The sequence below is a fragment of the Pogoniulus pusillus genome, chromosome 7 (genome assembly GCF_015220805.1).
Source record: "Pogoniulus pusillus isolate bPogPus1 chromosome 7, bPogPus1.pri, whole genome shotgun sequence".
Taxonomy (NCBI): Eukaryota; Metazoa; Chordata; class Aves; order Piciformes; family Lybiidae; genus Pogoniulus; species Pogoniulus pusillus.
This window is the reverse complement of record NC_087270.1, coordinates 1,123,927-1,138,053: the sequence shown is the minus strand read 5'-3', so window position 1 is coordinate 1,138,053 and position 14,127 is coordinate 1,123,927. Positions and strand designations below refer to the sequence as shown.

Sequence of the window (14,127 nt, the reverse complement as noted above, 5' to 3'; positions counted from 1 at the left end):
TAATTAATAAAAGAAATGTTGTTTCCAATGAATGCAAAATGTGTAAGCTACAAACATGTTGCTGAATAAATTCATAGAATCATGGAATGAACCAGGTTGGAAGAGACCTGCAAGATCATCCAGTCTAACCTATAACCTAAAATGGGATGGATGCAGAGACTATTGTGGAAATGGACAGTAATGAGAAGAAAAGCAGAATAGCTTTGATACACTGCTGAGACTAAAGTACAGATGGAACCATATAAAGTTTGTCAGAATAAAGATCCTGCTGATTTACACTGCACCAGGACATTTCAGATTAATGGTCTTACCAAGGTGAGCTTCACACAACAGAAAAGGCATAGGCAGAACATGTGCCCTTCCACTTTTGCAAATTACAGGGGGAAGTGAAGTAACATTCCTTCTTCTCAGCTTTGGTTGCTTTCTGTCAGCCTCAGATTACTGTGGAACTGAGCTAAACAAGTGAAAAATCTCAGGACTCGCAGATCTTCAGAGAATAAGAATTTTTGCCCTGTGATACAGGAATGCTCTGCACATCTGGCTGTGCTGCCACATGCCTTTACTCTGCAGCAGGCCTGCACAAAGGTCCTCATCCTCCTCTCAGGGCCACTTCATTCCTACCCCATGCTGGCTGGCTGTTTGGGAGAATTCATCCATTAATTATTATAACCACCTCCATCTAGAATCTAGAGCAGCTTCTGATCCACACACAGCAGCAGGTGTCAACGTGGACCTGGGCAGAGGACAGTGCAGGAGTGGAAATAATAAGCATTTCCTGTCCTAGCAGCCTCCACCTTTACTTCCTATTGTCTTTTAATGGTATCAGCATTGCTGCATACAGTGGTGTTACCTGCACAGCTGCATCCTGGTCCTGAATATCTTGAACATTTACAGATGAAACAGACTCTGTTTCTTGACTTGTTTGGTTCCTCATATCTTCATCTGAGCAATAAAAAAAGAAAAAATGCATCAGGTTTAAAAATAGAACCCTCAGAATCACAGCAATCACTAGAGTGTGCCAGACTGCCTCTTAGAAAGGCTGATTTATTTTTAACAACTACAGTTAAAATGGACCCTCCTAGACTTATTTGACTAAGAACTTAATTAGACTATTTGATTGTAGGGCAAAACCAAAACCAAAACCAAAATCAGGTAAGTAGTTGTAAAACAAGAACTTAACAAGACATACTTTGGAAGCAATTCCTAATCTGTGTATTGCATGCAGTAAATTTGTACTGATCTGAAGAGAAAAAGACAAGTCATTAGTGTATTGATTGGTATCTCAGAACACAAATTAGGAAGAGGCATAGGATTTGGTAACCACAAGGATGAGCAAGGGCTCTTGACTCTCAGATTAGTTCCCCTGAAAGAACTAAAATTCAGAATAAATCCTAATCAAATCAAGACCCTTACTTACTGGCACAAGTAGGGACAAGAAACAGGGATTTGATTTCCCTTCCCAGTTCTTAAACCTAACTTGCTCTCTATACTCCTTTTTTCTTCCTTATCAGTATGTCTCTAAAGAAAGAAATGTTGAAATACTGGTGGGTCCTACATATGACTCTGAATACCACCAAAATCACTAAAGAAAATTGTCAACTGCTGTATTTTTAGCCTCTGAACATGTCTTCCTTAAATTGTCATCTCCAAAATTTTTACAGATACATTTAAAGCCTGAAAGTAAATGTAACTGATAAACTCATGAGGTATAGGTATTGCTGCTGCAGAAAACACACCAGGCCAGGCCACCCAGTAATGCAAGGATGTCAAAGTTTTCGTGCTCCAGAAGGAAGAGAAAAACCTTCAGGAAACCCAACACAAGAGAATTTTTCATTCCTCTCTGTGAACTTCACCTTGAGAAAGCCAACTAATCTCCATTCACCAACACAACCATTTCTTCATACAGCAATGATATTTTCTAAAAAACAGTATTTCAAAACATCTGTTCTCTGAAAATCTCTTTTTTTTTTTTCAGTTAGAAGAGAAGAATGCAGAGGCAACATGCAGGACCAGAAGAAAGGGGTTAGAAATCATGGTTTCTTCAGGGGTAGCACAGATGTCAGACTTCACAGAAGTGATCAAATGTCGCCTTGATTAACCCAGCCACATTTGTCATTATAAACAGCCTTGCAGGTGTTAGGAGTTAATTAATACAAGTCTCCTGTTGTCATGTAAATATTGATATGTTGTTTCTGACTTTGTACAACAAAGAAATCCTTCAATAGCTCCACCACTACTACTGTCAAATATGGCTGCATTGCTGTTTACTTCTATGCTGTACACAAGTGACTGGGAAGAACATAAATATTGGAGTGCTAAAGGCAGTGGAGAACTTGAACAAAGAGAAAATGGAAATAATTTAGTGATTGCTGGGTTGTTAGCAGAGGTAACAGGCAGCAGGATTAAGAAGGCAGTTCACCATGAAGCCTGATGAAAAGCCCTTGAATCATTCCTGCTGCATCATGTTTGCTTGCTGCTACCTCCTGACACCATATAGAGTAACAACCAAATTACTGTAATTACCCTGCAACATAAGTGGCATATCAATACTGTGTTAAAGACAGAGTTTTATGCACTCTCTCATTATTATTCAGTATCACATTTTGAAAGGAAAAACATTATGAACCTGTGGTTTCACAACTGAAAGAGTGGAAAAAAAATCCTTATGGTTTGAGTTTAGTGTTTGATTTTGGTTTTGTTTTTTTTTTTTTCCCCTCATGGGAACATGAAATTGCTCTACAAAGAAAGGCAGTTTGCATTTTAAATTCTCAGCCTTTAAGCAAATTAAAAGACAGTACACAGCCTCTACTGATATAAGGTGCCTGATGACGCTTGTCATTAATGGAATTATTACTGGGGTCATTCCTCCTCAATATCTTTATCAATGATCTGGACAAGGGAAATGAGAGCATCTTCACTAAGTTGGCAGATGATGTTAAATTGAGAGTGTTGATCTGCTGGAGGGTAGGAAGGCTTTGCAGGGGAATCTGGGCAGGGTGGATCAATGCGTGGGGACAACAGGGAGCTATAAGGATAGAATCACAGAATCAACCAGCTTGGAAGAAATCTCCAAGATCATCCAGTCCAACCTATCACCCAGCCCTATCCAATCAACTAGACCACGGCACCATTGCTTCATGCAATCTTTTCTTGAACATCTCCAGAGATGGCAACTCCACTACCTCCATGGGCAGCCCATTCCAATGGCAAATCACTCTCTCTGTCAAGAACTTCCTCCTAATATTCAGCCTATACTCAGCTGGATACTTGAGACTGTCCCCCCTTGTGATGATGAACGGATTTGAACATCTCTCCTATGAAGAAAGACTGAGAGACCTGGGGCTGCTTAGTCCGGAGAAGAATGAGAGGGGATCTAATAAATGTCTATAAATATCTGAGGGCTGGGGGTCAGGAGGGAGGGGACAGGCTCTGCTCACTTGCTCCCTGGGATAAGACAAGGAGCAAGAGATACAAACTGCAGCACAGGAGGTTCCACCTCAACACAAGGGAGAAGTATTTTACTGTAAGGCTCACAGAACACTAGAAAAGGCTCCTCAGGGAGGCTGTGGAGTCTCTTTCTCTGGAGACTTTCAAGGCCTGTCTGGATGCATTCCTCTGTGACCTGAGCATGGTCCTGCTCTGGCAGAGGGGTTGGGCTTGATGATCTCTTTGGGTCCCTTCCAATCCTGTCATGGAGGGCCTGTAGGCCTGAAAATAGGCTTGTTTATGCCTTGCCCTGCCTGGACATGTTTTTCTGCCCATATCATAGGTAAACACATTAAATGGATAAAAGGGGCACAATAGGCCTGGTGCCACAAAGTCTGGCCTGCCTAGGGTCTATGCTGTATAATGTGTTTGCAAAAGTGTTGTGTAAGCCCCACACGCCCAGCTCATGCCTGCCTAGTGCTAGGCTCATGTGATTCACCATAATTAGAGAATGCAGGCCTGTGGCTTTTGCCTATTATGGTAAGGTTTGGCTGACTGCCAACCTGATTGGTCATTCTAGTGGCCAAGGGGCCATTAATCTCAGCCCACATTCAATAAATGGGGTTACACAGGTAAACAACGTGCTCAGACTCTCCTGTGCTCAGACTCCCTATACATTGCTTGCCTGCTTGCATACTCACTTGCAGAGCTCACTTAAGTCTGCCTGTATATATGTGGAGCCCATAGTCTCCCAAGCAGCCATGCACACCTTGCGTGCCCACTGCCTGTCATTGCCTGGTAAGCGCCATTGCCGCTGAGTTACCAGAAAGCAGACTCGGAATCGTCTGCACGCGATCGGCCTATGCAGCCGGTGTTACATCGTGCTGAGACAGCACGACATCCTGCCTCTGCACCTGAGATCCTGCCTACATATCCCTGGAGAGAGCATCCAGAAGAATCCAGCAGCACAAGGTCAGAGACTATTTCCCCACAAGCCGGGAAGATGCATCCTTTCCCCTGAAGCCAGGAGGATTCCAGCCTCAAAGTCCATGGGCAAAGACTCCTTTGAAGTTTGGACACTAGTAATAGGCTGTGATGTAGCCCCGGAGGGTGATTATTGATTAATCAGAATTGTAATAGTTTTGATGCCTCTGTAATATCCATTGCCTCTGCCATAGAGCAGAAAGAGTTTTCAGCCCACTCTGCTGGGTGAATAGTACATAGACCCCAAACAGCATTAAGCTGCGGGGAAAAATCCTCTCTCTGTTTATAGTTTGAATGTTTGCTGGTTATTAATAAGTTACTGTAGATACTAATCCTAGAATGTTTTCTTAACCATGTAGAATCCTTTTAACATTAATATACAGTGGTTGGGGGTGGCAAGAGTTCAGAATATTGAAATTAACAAATATATTTTTTTATAGAATATTATCTTGCACAAATTAATTTCTCCCCTCTGCCAAAATCGACGTAGGCGGCAGAATGCCCCTCCGCAACAAATCCCTAACATCCTGTGATCTTACTCGTGTCTATAAATATCTGATGGCTGGGTGTCAGGACAAAGGTGCCTAGTGGCAGGATGAGGAACAATTAATATAAACTGGTATAACAAAGGGGAAATTAATGCAAGATGATATTTTTTCCAAAACTAATAGTTCATTAATTTTGGTATTCAGAAGTCTTGCCACTCCCAAACATAAATTTTAATAATATTTAGGTTCTTACATGGTCATGGAAACATTATTCTATAGATAATATCTAGAGCTAATAATAACCAGCAAACTATATAAGCATTAACTGAACTGGAAGAGAAGATTCCTGCAGTCAAATGCCACTTGTGGTCAATGTACCACTTGCCCATTAGATGGACTCAAGGAGCTCTTTCTGCTTATGGCAGAAAGGCAATGGGAGAATTACAATGAGGCTTCTAAGTATTTACTCACAAAATTATTACCCGACTCACAGGGGCTAGCCACAGAGCCAGACAGTGCCCAAACACTTTCAGGGAACTCTGTCTTATCAGCTGCTGAGACTTGATTCTTCCCAGGCTTCTGGGGAAAGGAGGCAGACAATCTCTGACCTTGTCTCCTGGCTTCTCTGGACAATTTGCATATGTCCAGAACTTTTAGTCTTAGCAGGAGACTTTCAGGTGCAGGCAGGATGTTTTGTGATGTAGAGTCTGAGCATGATGTCATGCTGGACACACGGGCTGATTGCGTGGAGGCATCCAGAGTCTGCTTCTGGTAAACTCGTGACAATGGAGTTTCCAGGAAAACAATAAGGCAGTAAGCAATGGCAGCAGGCAACAGTGGGCACAAATAGAATGGCAGAACACAGCAGAGCATGTTGTTTACCTGCATATCTCTTTCATCAATGTGGGCTGAGATCAATTGCCCTTTGGACACAGAATAGCCAATCAGAATGGCAGTTAGCTAAAACTTACCGTATTAGGCAAAGCCATAGGCTTGCTTTATCCAGATTTGGGAAAAGTGTAGGCCTTGTACAAGACAGGCACAAGCTATGTCTGTGTACCTTGTTTACCATAGGAGTCCAGGCAGGCCAGAGTCCTTAGACTTAGTGGCTCCGAGTTCTTTTGTCCTTTGTACTTGCTTCTCTAGTGGAGCAGAAAAACATGTCTGGGCAAACCAGGACATGTATTAAGCCTATTTTGGGCCCATCAGGCCTACCACAACAACTGGAACACAGGAAGTTCCACCTTGACACGAGGAGACTTCTTTACTGTGAGGGTGCTGGAGTCCTGGAGCAGACTGCCCAGTGAAGTTGTGGAGTATCCTTCCCTGGAGACTTTCAAGACCTATCTGGATACATTCCTGTGTGATTTGCCCTGGGTGATCCTGCTTTGGCAGGGGAGTTGAACTGGATGATCTCTGGAAGTTCCTTCCAATCCCTATGTAAAGGGTTAACCCACCTGGGGGAGTGGTCTTGACCCCTCCCTGGGGGTGGGTCTGAACACTACCAGGTGTGGTGGTTAGCCCACTCCCACTTCCTAAGATCCATAAAAGCAGGGAGACTTCCTGTTGCTCTCTCTCACCCTGCCTCCCTGCTCACCAGCAACCACCATCTGGTTCCTCTTTGTTTTACCACATGGCCATCACCCACGAGACAGACAAACCATTATCATCGAATAGTTTTCCCTTCCCTATACCTTTGTAACTTCCCTACCTCATATACCTTTTATTTATTGTTAAACTTTTCTTCTTTTAACTTCCAAATTGGAGTGAGACAATTTATTTGGGTGTGCTTACCTTTCCTCTCTCTACATCTAATTCCTTTTCTTTGGGAAAGAAGGAGGAAGAGGGAAGGGCATCCTATAAAATGTTATTGGTTCTGTCAACTATATTTGAGTCTCTGGGAAATTTAAATTAGAACTGAGACAATTAATTTGGCACCCAACATGGGTGTGGTGGAGGGCCACATAGGCCCAAATAGAAGTTTATTCACAGGCCTATGTTTGCCTGGACACGTTTTCCTGCCGAAATGTGTTTTCCTGTCTAAACCAGGGGAAAACACTTTAAGCGGACAAAAGGAGCACAATAAGCCTGGTGCCTTAGTCTCTGGCCTGCCCTGGTTATATAAGGTTGATGTGAACAGGTTGCATAAGCCCATGTGCTTAGCGTGTGGCCCACCTGTGCTCTTCCCATATTTGGGGGTACCAGACCTATGGACTCTTCATTATTTGGGGTGTTTTGGCCACCTGCCAGATGCTTATCGGACAGTATTGTGGCCAAAGGACTATCAATCTTGGCCCACATCTTATAAAATAGGGCAACGCAGGTATACAAAGTGCTCCTGCCACCACCCTCCACTCACCTCTCCCAACCTCTTAATTGCCTGGGGCCACTGCCTTTATCCGATATATATCACTCTTTGTCCCACGGTACTTTGCACCGATCCTTGGGCGATCAACCAGCCCGCTGCTGCTCCAGCTCGCTGCATCAGCCCAATCGGGCCCATGGAATTTTCTCAGCGTGCCCCAAAATTCGAACTGAATTATTTATATCCACGAGGATCAACTACGTGGCTTTTGCTACACGTATTTGGGACCACAGAGACTGTGACCTCCGATTAGTGAGTAATCGAACTCTCTCAATTTGAGTAGCTAAGAAATTTCAGTGACTTTACCAGTGGCACTTTATGCTACAAGACTCTCTAACCAGAACCTTTCCAAACCTCTATCAAATTGCTCAATCCTGCTGTAAATAGATATTCTGTAAAATAGTTTCACTAACCGTGTACAAAGAATTTGTGTGGGTTAGCTGTATATAAGTTTGGAGGAAATTCTCTTTGTATATATTATTAAATTATTTAAAAACATTTCAAAATTTGGCCTCATATCTTACCCCACATGCAGACAAAACCACAGTATCACAGTATCATCGGGGTTGGAAGAGACCTCACAGATCATCAAGTCCAACCCTTTACCACAGAGCTCAAGGCCAGACCATGGCACCAAGTGCCACGTCCAGTCCTGCCTTGAACAGCTCCAGGGACGGCGACTCCACCACCTCCCAGGGCAGCCCATTCCAGTGTCCAATGACTCTCTCAGGGAAGAACTTTCTTCTCACCTCCAGCCTAAATTTCCCCTGGCACAGCCTGAGGCTGTGTCCTCTCGTTCTGGTGCTGGCCACCTGAGAGAAGAGAGCAACCTCCTCCTGGCCACAACCTCCCCTCAGGTAGTTGTAGACAGCAATAAGGTCTCCCCTGAGCCTCCTCTTCTCCAGGCTAACCAATCCCAGCTCCCTCAGCCTCTCCTCGTAGGGCTGTGCTCAAGGCCTCTCCCCAGCCTCGTTGCCCTTCTCTGGACACGCTCAAGCATCTCAATGTCCCTCCTAAACTGGGGGGCCCAGAACTGAACACAGTACTCGAGGTGAGGTCTAACCAGTGCAGAGTACAGGGGCAGAATGACCTCCCTGCTCCTGCTGAGCACACCACACCCTTCCATAACAATGGGGCTAGATAGAAAATAATTATTTTAGTCAAGATTTGGAAGTTAAAAATGGTTGTTATGAGAGTTTTAATAATTCAAGCATTTGGATGGTTGGTTTGGACTTGGCTATATAAGTTCATAACGTTGTCTGGATAATGATTGATATGGCATGGGGCTATTTTAAGGGTTTACCTGTGTGGGTGTATGGATATTTACTGGATTTTGTTGGAAACTTAACCGGTTTTGGGAATGCCTTTGATACATGAAACCACTCTGAGAATGTGTGCTGGGACATACAAGGTGCCGATATTTTGGGGGATAAATGGTACTTCCTAGCAGCTTCGGCATTGTGCTTAGATGTGCCTCAGGGACGTTCTGTTGCTATCCCATCCTGCACCACGTGGCAGCCACGGCTAGCCGCAGCGATTAGTACCTTCGGAAAAGAGATAAGCAGGGGGAGGGGTGGCCCGCCCGCTACCTGCCGCTGCTGTGGTTCTCGCTGCAGCTGCTCTCAGAACGGCAGCACTCAGACCAGACCCCGCAGCACAGAGGCAACCTCGCATGACTCACCAATCATGCACGACCCGGCGGGCAGCCCCGGCATGGCCAGCACGAACAGCCCTGGGGGCCACACTGGGGCGGTCCCTGTGCCGAACGCGGCTCCGCCCCGGGCTCTGCCCGCACAGATACCCACCTTGGAGCAGTGACTCTCTGTCGCCCCTGTCACCAACCGCAGGAGAAAGTTACAAAAGACGGACAGACCTCTCCCAGACACAGATTCAATGGAAGGCAGCTCTGCTGGAAGCAGCACCCCCCGGCAACATGCACCAGATGGAAACGAATCTGATACTGAGGTCACAATCACATCTATGCCCCAAAAGGAAATCAGGCAAACACAGCAGGATTATGCGAGAGAGAATGGCAAATCTCTTCTAGCCTGTCTCTTGAGCTGCTGGGATGGAAGGGCAGAAACTCTAGACTTAGATCAGAGGGAAGCTAAACAGTTGAGGTCCTTGTTGAGGGATGGGGGTGTGGATAAAGAGCTGGGGAGGCTGGATGGCACACACACACTTTGGGCCTGACTCCTCACAGCTGTGAGACACAGATACTCCTCAAAGGATAACATGATCATGTACTTGAGGCAAGTGGCTATACAGGAAATAATCTATGGAAATAGCCAACTGCCTCTGGACCTTGATGATGTTCACATGAAGCCAGACCTCTTAAAGAAATTGACCCAAGGTGCCCCTTCCACATAAGCACAGAAACTGGAAGGACTGCTTTTGGCCAGAGACCTGAACAATCTTCCAACCATCTGTGAATTTGTTAATGACCTGGGGCAGTTTGAAGACAGCGTTTCCAGAAAGGCCCTGATATCATACACGTTTCAGCTGTCAGAAACACACACCGCCATGCTCCCCCTCCTCCTCATATGAGACCAGTCCAAGCCAGACAGGGGACATCGCGGGTCTCACTGTGGAGAACACTATGTGAACATGGGGAAAACATGGACAGATGGCGTGGCCAGCCCACCTCAGTTCTGTGAGCCAGAGTGAGGGAACTGCTGGGTGCAAGCACATGGAATAACTCCTCCAGAAGAGGAGATGCTCCAGTGTCCTGCAGGCAATCCTCCCACCTGAGGGGTGGTCCTGCCAGTAGCTCGTGTCCATGTGCCTCATGTGGTAACCAGGTTCAGCATTAGAAGTGCCCTGTCTCCAGCCAGGTGGAGGACAGGGATAACAGAGTTGTGCTAGTTTGAAGCTAGCTAGAATGTTTTGGTGAGAAGAACTAGCTTACAGGCTGTGAAAGGGAAACAATGGTGATGCCTACTTCACTGATAGGCGTACTGAGAGGTATAAGAGCAAGAATCCAAAGTTGCTCTCTGTCCAGGCTGTGGGCTGCATTTCTCTCTAGCCTTACCTACCATCTCTCTGATTAATTCACTTGCTTCCTGACTCCCCTGGCTGACCCTCCATTCTTCCTTGGGCACAAGGCAATGTCTAGGGTAAGGTAGAGGGGTGGGAGAAGGTGGAAGGGCAGTTGAGTCCCCAGGAGGGGCTCCCAGGTTTCTGGGACGGCTGTTGAGTTTCTGTATAACCTTTAACCTTGTATATTTCTGTATGTAACTGTATATATTGTAAATATTTGCTTGTATATTCTGCTAAGCTGTAAATGTAAGCTTCATTCAATTTCCAGAGCCAGCTGAGTCTAGTCTGGGTGATTTTCTAGAGTGTGGGAGGGTGGGTAACACCCAAACCACCACACAGAGTATACTGGGATGTGTTTGTGAAATGGCCTGGCACTTCTGAAGCAAAGAAGTACTGAGCTTTGGTAGACACCAGTGCCCAATGCACTCTGATACCCTCAAGGCATAGAGGGACAGAAAACCGCTTGTGGTGGAGGGGCAGCAGCCCCAAAACTGAGGCTTTTCTGTGCCTCCACATGCCCAGACATGTTTTTCTGCCAGGACCCACGAGGCAGCAAACAGATTGTATATCACACACACGCCCAGTCCGTGTACCCCGGGGTCCACCCAGGTAATCCCCTATTGGGAGGTCCAGGCATGTCTCTACTGCCTACTGGGGCAAGGTTTGGCTTACTGCCAACCTGATTGGTCATTTTAAATGTCCAACGAGCCACGAATCATGGCCCCAGAGCCTATAAAGAGGGGTGCACAGCAGCACCACGTGGTCAGACAGTCCAGACCGTTCAAACCGTTCAGAAGCTTAGAGCGTTCAGACTCAGCTCTGACCCACAGCAGCACCCTGCTGCCCTGACCTGCTTGCATGGCCTAGACAAAGGATCAGGCCTTACTCACTTGCAAGCATTACTGAGGCTCAGACCTCATGCATTGATCTCAAGACGCAGCCAAGCTATCTGCAAACCCTTTGAGAAGCAGAGCACATTCATGCCTGCACTTCATACATATATGGGGAGCCGAGAGCCCCTGCCTAAGCCTAGAGCTATCTTGATTTGTCTATGGAGCTCATCTCACTGCAGCACGGCATAGACCCTGCTTGCCCGGCATAAACTGCTTATCAGCTATACTGTAAGTCTGGAAAGATCCAGGCCCAGCAGACCCTCAGACTGTCTGCAAACCTGCAAATGCAACCTGCTAGCTGTGAGACTGTGTCAGAAGCTACATGGACAAATCCTTCTCCTGCACCTGGGAATTCCTGCCAGCTGCCCATCCCTGGACACATGGCTTCTAGAAGAAGAAGCAGCATCGAGGCAGAGATCACCCAGGAGAGAAGGTTAGAGAAAATTCTGTTTAACCCAGAGACTGGGAACACCTTATCAGTTCCCCTTGCAAGCCAGGACAGATCTCCAGCTACATCAAGACCCCAATTACTGGGCACCCGCTGTGACTGAATCCCGGGAGGGTGATTAATAATTAATACCTAAGAGAAACGCACCTGAACAAGCTTTAATCCCTTTGTAATATAAGTTATCTCTATCTAAGAGTACACAGAGTTTCAGCCCTTGCTGGGCAGACACTAGAGTTGTTAAGAGGCATTAAGCCTAAGGGAATTTCTCTCTGTCTATAGTTGTTCATAATTTGATATTTCCACTTAATAATCAATCCCTGTAAATATATCCCAAAGCTATTTTCATAACTTTGCAATACAAACCTGGATTTTATAGTGGTTGGGGGTGGTACAAATTTGGAAATATTAATTTTAATAAATAATTTTATAAAAAATCAAAACCACCTCAAATTAATTTCTCACCTCCCCCTAACAGAGGAGGAACAGAGAAAACCCCTCCACGACACCATTACAATCTCAGGAGTCACAGAAGGGTTACAAGAGTTGACTGTGCTGCAAGCTGAGATAAGCCTCACTGGGAACATGTGGGAGAAGCACACCATAGTGACTGGTCCTGGTGCACCTTGCATCCTGGGTATTGACTTTCTGCAGGAAGGGTATTTTAAGGACCCAAAAGGGAATAAGTGGGCTTTTGGGATAGCAGCTGTAGAGACTGGAGACAAAGAGTAGCTGTCTATCATATCTGGCCTGTCAGATGACCCTTCCATGGTTGGCACACACAAGGTGCAAGATGTAAAGTTACCAGTTGCTTCCCGCATAGTATGCCACAGGCAATAGCACACCAACAGAGACTCTTTGCTGCCCATACACCAAGTGATTCTCCAGCTGGAGCAGTAGCGTGCCACCAGCAAGACTCACCCTTCAACAGCCTGATATGGCCAGTGCAAAAGGAGAACGGGGAATAGAGACTGACCGTGGACTTCAGAGGCCTGAATGAAGTGACTCCTCCTATCAGAAAAGCTGTGCCTGACATGTTGGAGCTCCAGTATGAACTGGAATTGAAAGAGGCTAAATGGTATGCCATGACTGACATTGCTAATGCTTTCTTCTCCATCCCGATTGCAGAAGAATGTAGGCCTCCGTTCGCTTTCACCTGGAGAGGTGTCCAGTACCACTGGAACAGACTACCTCAAGGGTGGAAGCACAGCCCTACAGTCTGCCACAGCATGATCCAGACAGCACTGGAGAAGGGTGGAGCTCCTGGACACCTGCAATTCATCAATGACATCATTGTATGGGGTGAGATAGCAGAGGAGGTCTTGGAGAAGCATGAGAAGTTCATTAATATCCTTTTGGATGCTGGTTTTGCCATAAAGAGAAGAAAAGTGAAAGGGCCTGCCAGAGAAATGCAGTTTCTGGGAGTTCGATGGCAAGATGGCCTCCACCATATCCCTATGGATGTGGTGAATAAGGCAGCCACTATGGTGGAATCCATCAACCAGAAGGAGACACAATCCTTCTTGGGGTTTGTGTTTTTTTTGTAAGATGCACATTCCCAGGTACAGTCAAACTGTGAAACCCCTCTGACATTACGAGAAAGAGAAATAACTTTGAGCGGGAACCTGAACTGCAGGTGGCATTCGACCAAATAAAGTGAGAAGTGGTCCATGCCATGGCCTTGTGTGCTAGTTTGAAGCAGGGTAGAATGTTTTGGTGAGAAGAACTAGATCATAGGCTGTGAAAGGAAAAAAATGGTGATGTCTGCTTCCCTCAGAGTCTTGTTGAAGAAGAAATGAAAATGTTAGATAACATAGATAACTCTCACCATTTTCACTCATTCTGCCTTGGGCTTCTGACTGAGCTGCATCTCCCTAACCTCACCTTCCACTCACCTTTGCTTCTTAACCTCTTGGCTGAACCTCTATTCTTCCTTGGGACTGCGGTAAGGTTGAGGGGGCAGGGGGAAGGCGCAGGGGTGGTTGAGAGCCCCTCCTGGGGACTCAGGTTTCTGGGAGGGGAGTTGTGTTTCTCTATTATCTTTTACCTTGTATATTTCTGTATATAACTGTATATGCTGTAAATATCTGCTTGTATATTGTGCTAGCTGTAAATAAATAGCTTCATGTATATTCCCAGAGCTGGCTGAGACTAGTCTGGGTGATTTCTAAAGTGTGGGGGGCAGGGAACACCCAAACCATCACACCTTGGGACCAGTTTGAACCAGCCCAGAGATTAAGAATATCCTCTACACAGCAGCTGGTGAGAATGGTCCTAGCTGGAGCTTATGGCAGAAAGCTCCTGGTGAAACATGAGGCCATCCACTTGGGTTCTGAAGCAGGATGTACAAAGGCTCAGAGACTAACTACACCCCCACAGAAAAAGAAATTCTAGCTGCCTATGAGGGAGCGTGAGCTGCTTCTGAGGTGAATGGAGTCACCACTCCTTTTAGTTCCAAGATTTTCAGTCCTGACATGGATGTTTAAA

General features: G+C 45.8%; 1 protein-coding gene across 6 annotated transcripts in view; it reads right to left on the bottom strand.

Annotated features, from left to right (window-relative positions):
- The window catches only part of CFAP61 (cilia and flagella associated protein 61), a 164,788-nt gene that overhangs the window by 130,885 nt on the left and 19,776 nt on the right, over positions 1-14,127 (bottom strand). For all 6 annotated transcript variants that reach the window (XM_064145703.1, XM_064145702.1, XM_064145705.1 and 3 more), the window contains one exon: positions 851-942. In XM_064145703.1, coding sequence (XP_064001773.1) covers positions 851-942 — 92 coding nt within the window. The remainder of the gene's footprint in view (positions 1-850; positions 943-14,127) is intronic.